This window comes from Mus musculus, chromosome 5 (genome assembly GCF_000001635.26).
Source record: "Mus musculus strain C57BL/6J chromosome 5, GRCm38.p6 C57BL/6J".
Lineage (NCBI taxonomy): Eukaryota > Metazoa > Chordata > Mammalia > Rodentia > Muridae > Mus > Mus musculus.
Genome location: NC_000071.6, coordinates 21,438,216 through 21,451,532, shown reverse-complemented (window position 1 = coordinate 21,451,532; position 13,317 = coordinate 21,438,216). Strand labels below are relative to the sequence as shown.

At 41.5% G+C, this 13,317-nt stretch overlaps 1 protein-coding gene across 6 annotated transcripts in view; it reads right to left on the bottom strand.

The window, feature by feature from the left end:
* The window catches only part of Fam185a (family with sequence similarity 185, member A), a 63,411-nt gene that overhangs the window by 36,739 nt on the left and 13,355 nt on the right, over positions 1–13,317 (bottom strand). For 2 of the 6 annotated variants that reach the window (XM_006535731.2, NM_177869.4), the window contains exons 4-5: positions 12,695–12,833; positions 4,176–4,217 (exon numbers count right to left, since the gene is read on the bottom strand). The exons of 1 other annotated variant lie outside the window; for it this stretch is intronic. In XM_006535731.2, the coding sequence (XP_006535794.1) occupies positions 4,176–4,217; positions 12,695–12,833 (181 nt within the window). Of the gene's footprint in view, positions 1–726; positions 1,652–4,175; positions 4,218–12,694; positions 12,834–13,317 lie in introns of those variants that run through there. 3 more of the 6 variants (XR_003955661.1, XR_003955660.1, XM_011249773.1) reach the window with 2 other exon arrangements.

Genomic DNA, 13,317 nt, shown 5'->3' with positions numbered 1-13,317 from the left:
ATGCAGACTCCTTCAGCTCCTTGGGTACTTTCTCTAGCTCCTCCATTGGGGGCCCTGTGTTCCATCCAATAGATGACTGTGAGCAACCACTTCTGTATTTGCCAGGCACTGGCCTAGCCTCACGAGAGACAGCTATATCAGGGTCCTTTCAGCAAAATCTTGCTGGCATATGCAATAGTGTCTGTATTTGGTGGCTAATTATGGGATGGATCTCCGGGTGGGGTAGTCTCTGGATGGTCCATCCTTTCGAATTAGCTCTAAACTTTGTCTCTGTAACTCCTTCCATGGGTATTTTGTTCCCTACTCTAGGGAGGAATGAAGTATCCACACATTGGTCTTCCTTCTTCTTGATTTTCTTGTGTTTTGCAAATTGTATCTTGGGTATTCTAGGTTTCTGGGCTAATATCCACTTATCGGTGAGTGCATATCAAGTGACTTCTTTTGTGATTGGGTTACCTCACTCAGGATGATATTCTCCAGATACATCCATTTGCCTAAGAATTTCATAAATTCATTGTTTTTAATAGCTGAGTAGTACTCCATTGTGTCAATGTACCACATTTTCTGTATCCATTCCTCTGTTGAGGGACATCTGGGTTCTTTCCAGCTTCTGGCTATTATAATTAAGGCTGCTATGAACATAGTAGAGCATGTGTCCTTATTACCAGTTGGAACATCTTCTGGGTTTATGCCCAGGAGAGGTATTGCGGGATCCTCCGGTAGTACTATGTCCAGTTTTCTGAGGAACCACCAGACTGATTACTAGAGTGGTTCTACAAGCTTGCAATCCCACCAGTTTTTAATGTTGGCCTTTTAGTAGATGAAGCCCAGCTTTGGTGATGCCCTGAAGAGGAAGCACGGGAAGCTAAAGCAGAGTGAGGCAAGCGATTCTGCCAGCACCCCTGCTCACCGCCACGCCATAGGCCCTGCTTTCTCCATTCACTCACTTTAACTTCAGGATGGCCCTTTGTCCTAGAAAGGGCATTACTATAGGTTGAGCATTGTGAATTTGAAGGAATGATACCCACCATCTGAACCTTCTTGTGATAAATCTAAGGTCCACACACAAGGGTCTAAGATCCAGTAGCACTTCATCTCTCACTGTGTCCTCCACAGGCCTTCCTTATACACCTCAAAAATGCTAAACCCATTCCCTTTTATTATTATTATTCCTCATATTACATCTGGACTATAGTTCCCCCCCCCCCAATACCAGATCCCCTCAGAAAAGAACAGGCCTCCCAGGGACATTAACAAAACACAATATAACAAGCTACAATAAGACGAGACATATACCATCACATCAAGCCTGGATGAGACAACCCAGTAGGAGGCAACCCACAAGCAGGCCAAAGAGCCAGGGACAGCCCCTCCTCCCACTGTTAGGAATCTCACAAGAACACCAAGCTACTCAGCCATATATGCAAAGGACATCAAAGGCTCTCTGATCTCCGTGAGGCCCCATGAATCCTGGTCAGTGGATTCTATAGGCTGTCTTCTTGTGGTGTCTTCAAGCCTTCTGGCTCCTCCAATCATTCCTCCCCTGCTCTGCAGAACCCTCTGAGCTCTGCTTAACGTTTGCTATGGGACTCTGTATCTGCATCCATGAGTTGCTGGATGAAATCTCTCTGATGGCTGGTCACAGAACACTCTGCAGGCAGGACAAAATGTAGGTCGAAAGTTTTGTGGCTGGGTTGGTGTCCCAATCCCTCCATTAGAGGCCTTGCCTGGTTACAGAAGATGGCAGCTTCAGGCTTCATGTTCTCTCATAGACTCCATGAGTCCCTATTGCACTAGGCTCTACCTTGCCCCCTAAAGGGTCCCCAATTCCAGTTGTTTCTCCCAGTATTCCCTGATCCTTCCTGTTTCCAACCCTACCTACCCCAGTCCACCTACCTACCCCAATCCACCCATAAATCTATTCTATTTCCCCTTCCCAGGGAGATCTTTGTGTTCCTCCATAAGCCTTCCTTGGTACTTAGCCTTTCTGGGTCTGTGGATTGTAATATGAAAGAACTGTATAATAAAACTTCAAGCCTTTGAAGAAGGAAATTGAAGAAGATATCAGAAGATGGAAAGACCTCCCATACTAAAAAGATTAATATAATGAAAACGGCTTTCCTACCAAAAGCATCTATAGATTCAATGCAATCCCCACCAAAATTCCACCAGAATTCTTTACAGCCCTTGAAAGAACAATACTCAACTTCACATGGAAAAACAAAACACCCAGAATAGCTAAAACGATAATGTACAATAAAATAAAAAAAAAAATCCAGAGGCATCACATCCCTCATTGTAAGCTGTACTACACATAGAAACCACATGGGACTGACATAAGACCTTCATCAATGGAATGGAATCAAAGATCCAGGTATAAATTCACACACCTATAAACAACTGAGTTTTGATAAAGAAAAGAAAGTATCTTCAACAAATTGTGCTGGTCTAACTGGATGTCTGTATGTAGAAGAATACAAATAGTTCAATATTTATCACTCTGCACAAAACTCAAGTCCAAGTGGATCAAAGATCTCAACATAAAAACAGACACACTGAAACTGACAGAAGAGAGAGTGAGGAATAGCCCTGAATGCATTGGCATAGGAAAAGACTTCCCAAATAGAACACCAACAGTGCAGGCAATTAATAAATTGGGATTTCATGAAACTCAAAAGGTTCTTTAAAGCAAAGGACACCTTCAATAGAACAAAACGGCAGCCCACAGAATGGGAAAATATCTTCACCAACCCCACATCTGACAGAGGGTTGATATCGAAATACATAAAGAACTCAAGAAACTAGACATCAACAAAGCAAATAATCCAATTTTAAAACGGGCTATAGATTTAAACAGAAAATTCTCAACAAAGGAATCTCAAGTGACTGAGAAGCACGTAAAGAAATGTTAGACATCCTTAGCCATCAGGGAAAGTAAGTCAAAACAACTTTGAGACTCCATCTCACACCTGTCAGATAGATAAGATAAGAACTCAAGTGGCAGCTTATGTTGGCAAGGATGTGGAGCAAGTGGAACACTCCTTCACTGCTGGTGGGGTGCAAACTTATACAACCACTGTGGAAATCAATATAGTGGTTGCTCAGAAATTTGGGGATTGATCTACCTTAAGACCCAGCTATACTGCTCCTGGGCATATACCCAAAGGATGCTCCATCCTATTACAGGGATGCTTGCCCCACTATGTTCATAGCAGCTTTTTCATAGTAGCCAAAAACTGGAAACAACTTAGAGTCCCTCAACAGAAGAACGGATAAAGAAAGGTACAACACGATGGAGTATTACTCATCTGTTAAAAACAATGGCATCATTAAATCTGTAGGAAAATGGATGGAGCTAGAAAAACATTACTCGGAGTGTGGTAACCCAGACCCAGAAAGACAAACATGGGATGGACTCAGTTATGAGTGAATACTAGCTGTAAAGTAAACAATTATCATGCTACAACACACTGCATTTGTAATGGGATGTTCTTGCTATCTCTCTGCGTGGAAGCTCTGTACACATAATTTTGCAAGCCTTTTAATCATTACTTTGGTAATCTCAGTTAAAATTGTCCCTCTTCCCCAATTATCTAACTGAAGTTACTTTTTTTCATAAGCAATCTCTACCCCATTACTTTGTCTTCACTGCACTTACACTGATCTGAAATCACCTTTTGTTATTCATATTTCTTTTTCTACCTGGCACTAAGAGGTGACAGTTCCTAGACAAAATGAGTAGTCTTATTGACCAATATATTCTCTAGTACTAAAAGAATTCCATACACATAGAAGACATCCATAGATATAGATGAAAAGGTATTGGTGTACTAACAGTTGACTTCAAATGACAACAGTTTTGGAAATTTATATATCCGCACATACACACATATACATACATACATACATACATACATACACACACACACACACGTTACTATACCTTTCTTTGAGAGACTTAATGTAGCTATTTAAAAAACTCAAGAAATTCCTAAGATTTTTGTTCTTAACACTAGGTCCTGGACATTTTCTCTGAGTAGATATATTCAGACTGGTCTGTCCACACATGACCTACAGCATACCATGTAAGACTTGTGAGATAAACTACAGACTTTAATAAAGTGTCACATCTACAACTGATGTAAGCCACTGCCAAGCAGCATCTTGACACATACCCACTGTTATGTTACCCATCTTGCTTTGTAAGATGATATTTCCTGCAAAAGAGAGAAAACAAGAATTCTAAGTTACCATAGATAATAGAGAAGGAACTGTGTTATAGAGAATCCTAATGCATAACTGTACATCCACAAGTCACTTACGACTACTACTTCTCTTGTGGTCATTTTGTCAGTATCAGAAATCCAGTTGAGTTAACTGCAATTCTGAAACAAATGATGTTAGGCATATAACCTTCACCTCCCTCTCCAGACCTCAAGATTTTATAGCATAACTACAAAACAACCATTTTTACACATGGAGGAAAGATAACTACACCCAAAAAAAAAAAAAGCCTGTCAAGAATACTCAAAAGGTCCTCCTTACACATTTTCAACATAAACATCAATTCATTAACTAGACCCAGTTGTACAAATCCACGTTTTAACCAAGGAACACAAATATTTCATAGAAATGTCTTCTTTTTTTTTCAGGCCACTTGCCATGTCTGCTGGATTAAAGTGGTTTCTGAGCTAAGAGTTAAACTGGTTTGGGATAAGGATAATGAATGCACAGATGTATGGCTAGCAGAGGAGAAAACTTCAAAGCTCCTCACTCCGCAATGAAATATATTTCCCAGAATGACGAAGGGTATTATAACCATTCTTCTCAGCTCACTTAGCTCAAAAACAGGACTGTTCTCCACATGTGTGTTTGGGGGTACCAGTACTTCTAGAACCAGAAATTCATAGCTTCTTCCCCCAAAATGTATGCAATAACTTCATATTTTCTAATATAATTCAAAACTACACAAACAAGGAATAGCTTGAAGTCAGAATTAATCCAGAGCAATTTTATTTCATCTATTTTGTAAATAATAGTATGTCAATTTCTGTGGAAAGTAAAAAAGAGGACATATGATTTGCTGCCCAGTAGTCAGGCATGCATGATGGCAAAGCTCCCTGTAAAGGTCCAGCATTCCATCTCATGTGAACAAGGGTACATTTGTGTAGGGATAAGAACTTGGTTTTAATGGAGAAATCCCTAAAATTATTTTGATGTCTTAGGACATTACGAGGCTTTGAATATCCTGTTAATGTGTTAAGTAACTATTACTTCATTGGTGTGCTCTAAATACTCTCTTCCAACTTTCAAATATAGTCTCACCATCACATGCCAACAGTGGCGAAAAGCATGCAGCTTCTAACATGGCTTCCACTATTCCTTCCTCTTAGCACCCATGCCCCGTGCATGGCCTTCCATCACGTGCAGGCCAGGCCTCAGTGACTTGCCTAAAGGTTGTGGGCTGCCATTTCCATGGCTAGGTTATACAAAGATCATGATTCTGTATTTCTAGTCCTCTACTGTTCTCATGGAAGTCAGACAGCACATTGTCAACTGCCCTTTGAAACTGGCCACTGGACCAGGAAATCAACAGGCCTCTGGCTAACAGGGCAACAGCCATAAGTAGGCATGGAGTCATTTTCACCCTCACTGAACACTGATAAGAGCTCACAGCCCAGGATGGCATTGTGAGTATAATCCTATGAGAGATGTTGAGTTAGAGACCCAGCTAGGGTACTCTAGACCTAAGACACAGTTTTATAACCAGTTAGCCAGTGAGTCCAGGCACCCATGCACAAGAAAACTGAGCCCCATACATTTACAATAGTCTTAGTGTAGCAAAATATTATTTTTAGATGAAAATATGATTCTCTCAAAGTAGTCACTAGTGGGTATGGTATGAAGTCTTGACAAAATGATTCTTACAGCTATAAGACAAAAGTTTAAGATCCATAGAGAATGAAGACTACTTCTCATTATAGTGACATGTATCTAATAACATCCCTTTTGACTATTAGAGTTCTATATGCAGTAAAAAAAATGTAACAAAAAGATTATGAATCTAAAGAATGGTTATAAAGAAAATTTCAAAAATGAATATGCACAATAATAATATGCATTAAATATGCACAAAAAGAGGCCATCAACTTGAGGAGAGAGCATGAGAGGGGTTGAAGGAAGGAAAAGTTGGGGAAAAGTATATAACTATATATATTATTTAATATATGTTAATATATATTAAAAACACAAAAATATATTTTCAATAAACACCAAAATATTTCTTAAAAATCTCTACCTTAAACAGAAATAGTCCAAAGTATTCAGAATATACAAATGAATTTCTGCCTTGGCTATTTTGTAGAATAAAACAGAACACATAAAAGTATACAAATGAACAATGGGCATAATTAACATAATTATCTACTCTTTGGTTTTATCTATCTCATACTGATCATTGTAATAATAAATCTATCAACTATTTGAGTCAAGCTTAGGAAAAGGTTTTTACTCCCTATGAAATCAGAACCATATGGCCTCTGTGTTTTCTGATATTCTCTAGTCGTACAACTTTCCCAGGAATTCCAGTATTTAAGAAAACAGTTTTTTCTAATCTCACAACCTTCATTTTCACATGGTTAGAGAAAAACAAATGATTCGATTCAAAGGTAAAAATACTGGTTTTCTCCAGCAAAAGAATATGATTATGGTTAAACAGTACATACACCTTCAGGATCTAGACAGAGCCCTTCAAATGTTCCCAGCAGAGGTAGCCCTTTAGATGGTTTTGAGGTGGTACATGGGAGAGATAGGAAGGAGGGCACTTGCTATCTGTAAGTCACAAGGGTAAATGCTAAGAATTTAGAAACAAAACATGGTCCTTTCTCTTTAGGGGTATATAACTAAGCAATGATTTATAGACAATGGAAAGCCAGAGATAGGGGGAAGAGAGAGAGAGAGGGAGGGGGAGGGAGAGAGGGAGAGAGAGAGAGGCAGACAGAAAGAGAGAGTTTAAAATGCTGGGAAAAGCATTTCACGTGGAATATAAAGATGTAGTCATTATGACCCAGGCTCTGATACAGGTCTCAGGGGTATAGTTTAGAACCATACATAACAAAAGGTGAGGCTTCATACAATTCTGGAAGAAAAGGCAGAGCCCAAGCAGGAAGTTAAAAGGGTTTCAGAAGAATAGTGTGTTCGATGTGTTTCTAATAAACCACTATCACTACATGAGGGAGATGGGCTTGAAGAAGGCAAGGCTAGAGGCAGAACTATTGCTCTACTAAGAGGTAACAGGTGACAGAATCTGCAGAAGGCTAGAAGCCAAAGGAAAAAGATGGGAGAGATGGAATCAACATTTAGGAGATTTATAAAACTTAAATTTAGTGGCTGAGTAAAGGGAGATGAGAGGAGAATTAAAAATATGTTGTGGGTTTTATAGCATGGGGCTATGGCAACAAAAACTTGCAAGTGTAAATAGAGATACTCTGGATGAGGTCAGGAGGCTGCAGAAGGGGTGGGAAATGAGATGAGAATCTGAGACGCCTGGGAAAACCCACTGGCTGTGTGTGTTGGGTAGTGGGATGAAGTCTCATCCAGGAGGTCAGGGTTAAAGATGCAAGCTGAATCATCAAGATGCAGGAGTGGCTAAGACTCTAGAATATACAGCATGCAGTGGGACGGAGACATCCGTGAGCCTGGAGGATACCGACACTAGAGACAGAGGAAAGGGGTACAGATGCTTATGAGAGAGACACTAGGAGACATGACTGCCAGAGTCCAATGATACCTGTGTGCCTCTCTTCCTCCTTCCTTAGAACATGCTGAACCATCTATGCCTCCTCCACAATAGACAACATCTGTAAACATCTGTCTAGGGGCATATGGGAAGAAGCAATATATATACTCAAACTTAGTACAATCCTGAACAGGCAGGTCTTAGATATATTCTCAAAGTTTATATCTACTTTTAAAAGATGCTCAGAAATAGCAACACGTTTTCTCATAAAAATAAGTTTGGGAGGCAGAAGCCGGCCAGGCTGGCCTGCCCTCGCTCCTCTGGGTGCAGTCAGCCGGCCTCCTGGGCCAGTGCCAGTTCGGGAAGGGAAGGGATACAGGGTGAGGGAGAGATGAAGTGATGGGTGGAAGCGAGGGTAGCAGAGGTGTGCACATGCTGTGGAGAGAAGCAGCACTGGTGATGATGGGTGAGAGAGGGCTGAGAGGCGGATGGTGATCATGTCGTTGCCCAGTGGGTCAACAGGCTGGTGTACAGCAGCCTGGAGCTTAAGCAGATGCAGACTCAGCCCTGGAACAAGCTGCCCAGCTGCGGGATCATCCTGGCTCTGGGTAGAGGCCCCAGATGAGAACAGCCCACTTTCTACAGGAGACCTCCTTGAGGTTAACACCATGTCCCATGATACTCTGAGGGCATGTGTGAGTCAGGGGCCCTGATGTAGCTGGGGTCCAGCTGATGTGAAGGACCATGTTGTCACCTGATGACATGTAGATGTTCGTGGCCTGTGCCACGGCCTGAGTCCATGTTGATGTCCCTGGGCCCCCAGGGACCATTATGATGTGAGTGGCCTGAGCTCCCACCTGAGACCTCAGTGGAGACCATGCTGTTGAAGGCCATGTCTGGGTCTGAGGTCCTGCTACAAGATGGGGTCTGAATTGATATCCATGGCCCATGTCACCTCTGAAGACCAGCAGAGGTCCCTGTTCTGCATTGCTGCCTGAAGCCATGTTTATGTTTGTGGGCCATGCTGCTGCTAGAGACCTTAGGGATCTGAGTGGCCTGCACTGCTACCTGAGTGCATGGTGACAGAGGCCATGTCTGGGTCCTTTATGTACCCCGGTCTATGTTGATGTTTGTAGCCTATGCTACCACCAAAGGCCATATGGATGCCCTTGGTATATGCTGCAGCCTGAAATCATGTTGACTTCTATGCAAAATGTTGCCACTGGGGGCCACATTGAATGTGGGTGGCTTGCATGGTCACCTAAGGACATGGTGATGTCTGGGTCAGTGATGTCACCAAGGGCCATGTCTGGGTCCGTGGTCTTACTGCAGCTGGGTCTGTGTTGTGTTACTATGCTGTGTCCAGAAGCCATCTTGATGTCTGTGATTGCAGCTGCATCAGTGGGCCTTATCTGGGTCTGTGGCCCTACAGCAACTGGGAGCCCTGTTAGTGGTCTGTGTTGACATTAGAAACTATGGGACCATGCTCCTATGATCCATAAAGCGTAAATAAGCTACTTTTGCAGTGATATAGATGACTGCAGATACAGTTGAGAAAAAGGGACATGGAAGACTTCTGTGACAACCCCTCCCTTCCTCCCCAAATAGCAACAGCCTAGACAGGAAGCTGTCATAGAGAACTCTTAAGAACTGTGATAGGACGCTGGAGCATTGCCCTCCATGAGAGATGACTTCCAGCAGGGACTGGAAGGACTCAGCTTTATTTAGAGAGTAGGCCCCTGAGAGTTTGACCATGCCCCAGTGAGAATACAGAGAACATAAACTGATCTTTATTTTTTTGCTGTGGGGGAGGTCATTAGAGTGAGGGGCAGGAAAGGACTGGGAAGTCCTTGGTAGGGGTGTATGATGTTAAATCCTCAATCAAAGAATTAATAAAAATATTATGTTGGAAAAAAAAGTTTAGGATATTAAGCTTAAATATAGTCAATATTTTTATGGTGTGTGTTATACAACCATCTGCTGAGAGGGTGAGAACAAGGAATTCACTGAAATATATGTTCAGGGTCTTACTAGGATGACCCTTACTGCCCCTCCATCCATCCCACCTTGATACTTTAAGCTTCAACAGCACGTTCCTAAAAGCTCTTGGAACAAGGATGGAGGCCAGGTAATCACAGGAGAGGGAGCAAGCGATGTTGGTTTACCTAAGTGATTTAAAATAGTCAAAGCACTGGGTGTACACAATGAGTTAGAGTCTCTTTCTAATCTCTTTCCCTGTACTGGAAAACAAACAGAGCTAAGGACCAAGGGATGGAGGGAGAAACTGGCTGAATAACATGGAAGTAACTGAATAAAATTCCCCTCCTATTCCTGCTTACTCATGCACCAACGCTATAAAAGGAGTTGTGAGATAGTTGCTTTGACACAGAGTGACAATGGACAGCACCAGCAGATAGGTGGGAGGGGACTGAGGAAGTGAAACAGAAGTCCTTCCACTCAACTGTGCATTCTTTAAAGACGGCTACCATTTCCTGCACAACTCTGCACTCCTGGCTCCTAGATACCTGGCACACGGTAGCCAGTCAATAAGTGCATTCAATGAATACATTTAACCGTAGCAGAGGCTATGATTCATCATGTAGAGCCTCCTTTATACCTGAAGGGCTTTTGTTCATAGATGCGGAGAGAACTGCTGGCACACAGCCCTTTGAGGACAGCCCTCTTCGGAAACTGCTTCAACTGAACACAGCCGTCTTGGCCCAAGATCACACTCCTTCCTGGAGCAGCTGGGATCTAATGACCTGGGATATAAAACTCCAGTTTCCCTCACTATAACTTGAGGCAACTCTGAGGAACCTCGCCAGCTTCAGAGCTGTACTTGGGACTGCTGAAAGTCTATCATAGTCTGCCTTCTCCATGGAGATGGGGCTTCTTGCCCTGACATGGCATGGGGCCCAAGAAGTCTCTCCAGTAAACACTGCATTCTTATTTCCATCTCAGTGTTCTCTCAGGGAAACCCTACCTACGGCAACAGTGCATAAGAGACTTATTTAAACCGTGTAAGGAAGTATACTTGACTTCATATTAAAGCCAATAAATGTTCAAAGACTGTAGAAAACAAAACTCTTATAACTAGCAATATTTATTTCAGCTACATTAATCATTAGATCTAGAAATGTGTTCAATTAGTGGTAAATTTCCCCAAATTCCATTCTACCTGTCTAAAATGAAAGAAATAAAATATTTAAAAAGCATTAATGTATTGAATATGAACATGGCGTAAAGCAGAATAGAAAACAGTTGTTTTTCCTGCAGTGTTGGTCAATCAATATCTATCTTGGTAGGGAACTGTTTTACACCAAAACTTACTTGTATATTATTTATAATACTAATATGTCTTTTCTACCAAATGCAATATAAGCTATATCAGACCAGAATAAATAAATAAGTAAATAAATGCAGGTTTAATTGGCACAACTCCCCAGTTGATTACAGTCCCCAAGAACAGGGCTGAGGAAAGGCAGGGAAGTTTTCTAGTTCTCAGGTGAGGTGTGATGACGTGTGAGCCAGGAGCATGGTCAGAAGCTAGGCAGCTGGGAGGGCATTTGGGTAGGTGGTCATGTCAGAAGGCACGTTGCACTGGCTGCCAGGAGTGCCTTTTGGACACTTTCTTTAGAGTTATTTCAGTGCGGACTGGGTTGGGAGAAGGAGGGCAGATGGCTTTTCCCAGCTTGTGCTTGAGCAGGGGTGAGCGGTGGGCTCCAACCAAACAAATGCCTTAATTATGATCCCATAGAAGTGTAATGCTTATTAAAAGTCATTTAAAACATGAAATTACAAATTATTACTACTCACTACTGCAGTACTACTCATGTAGAGCTCTGCTCTACTTTAGGTTCAATACATGTTATCAATGTAGGGACTGTTGAGGCTCAGTCATTGAGTTGAGGTGCAAAGGTTATTCTAATTACCTACGTACACTGTTTTTTTTAAACAGAAGACTATTTGCTGATGTGTTACTTGCTAGCATGACTAGCAGTAACCACGTTCTAATACAACTTAATAAGTTGTGCTTACTTCTAAAACGTGGGAGTGCTGCCAAAATGTATAGACACTGATATCCAGCCTTACTAAGAAGTGAAATGAGCAGGCCATGCATGGAAAAATGTTCAAGCCCACACTTCCTGGAGAAGGCCCAGCAGACACTTAGCAGATGTGCACAGACTGTTCTGTTGTCAAGGATTAAGTGGCTCTTAATACTACCCCTATGTACTGCAGCGCATACGCCTGGACCTGAATCCTCAGCTCTGTGGAAATATAAAATAGCAGAATAACACCGACCACCAGATTATCTCAACATTGTGTGTTCTCACTTTCTTTTTCCACAATGCAAACATTAAGTAAGTAATGTTGCTTTCTGTGGATATATGCTGTGGAAATCACAACAGAACACTCAAAGGCAACTGAAATGGCACATTGCTAAGAGGACCTGTGCCAGGAGAAATACACATTAATGCAGTGTACCCAAAATCAGTATCATAGAGTCTCTATAGTCTCATCTACCCAAATGCTTAATGCATTTAACCTCTCATAGCATGGAAAGTAACCGCTAAGAATCCCACCTTTATTAACATTGCTTTTATCTCATCTCTTGGATATTGTTTCTTCTTATAAAATATATTTAAATATCAACTACTGGGGCTGGAGAGATGACATATGTACATGCATGCACAGGCACACTAAAATAATAAAAATCTTTTAAAAAGTCAGAACTACTATTAGCTTTATAAAAAATAGCATAATTTCCAAATTCTCTTCAAAATTAAATTAAATTAGCTTGTAAGATATTTTACCTTCATAGATTTTTTTAAAAAGATGGCTATTCTACAATTAATTATGTAGGCCAGTTCCTGATCTTGCTTTAACTGTACAGTCATCTCTTAACTTTTATGCCATGTGTAAAGTCTGAGATATACTAGGCCTCTGTCAGCTTACCATGAACATTTCCTAGTGCAATATTCCCAGCAGCAGAAGACAGAAAGGAAGATTCTGTATAAAGATACTTGGCTTGAAGCAAACCATCCTCCGTAGATATATTAACACAACTTCCCTGAAGTTTCTCTATGCTCACAGTCTAGTAGGAGAGAGAGCGTTATCAGTTCATCATAAAACAACGTGTAAACAACCCAAACAGCTCATCTAGAACAGCAGCTCTCGATCTGAGTCACAGCCCCCGTCGGGGTCCCACTTCAGACGGATATCCTGCATATCAGATATTTACATTATGATTCATAACAGTAGCAAAATTACCATTAGGAAGTAATACTAAAACGAAATAATATTATGGTTGGGGGTCACCTTAACATGAGGCACTGTATTAAAGGGTCGCAGCATTGGGAAGTTGAGACCCACGGCTCTAGAGCAAAGACCAGCGTCAGGAAAGTACACAGTCACCTTGACAACTGCAAGACTGTGAGCAACATGCATTCTGTGAGATGGGAAACAGAGCCAATATGCAAGCCCTCCATTGATTTATGCCTTCTTTACTTCCTCTGAACAAGGTATGTTATGTTTTCTATGTAGACTTTGTCTTATTCGTTTATTCCCACCAGATATTT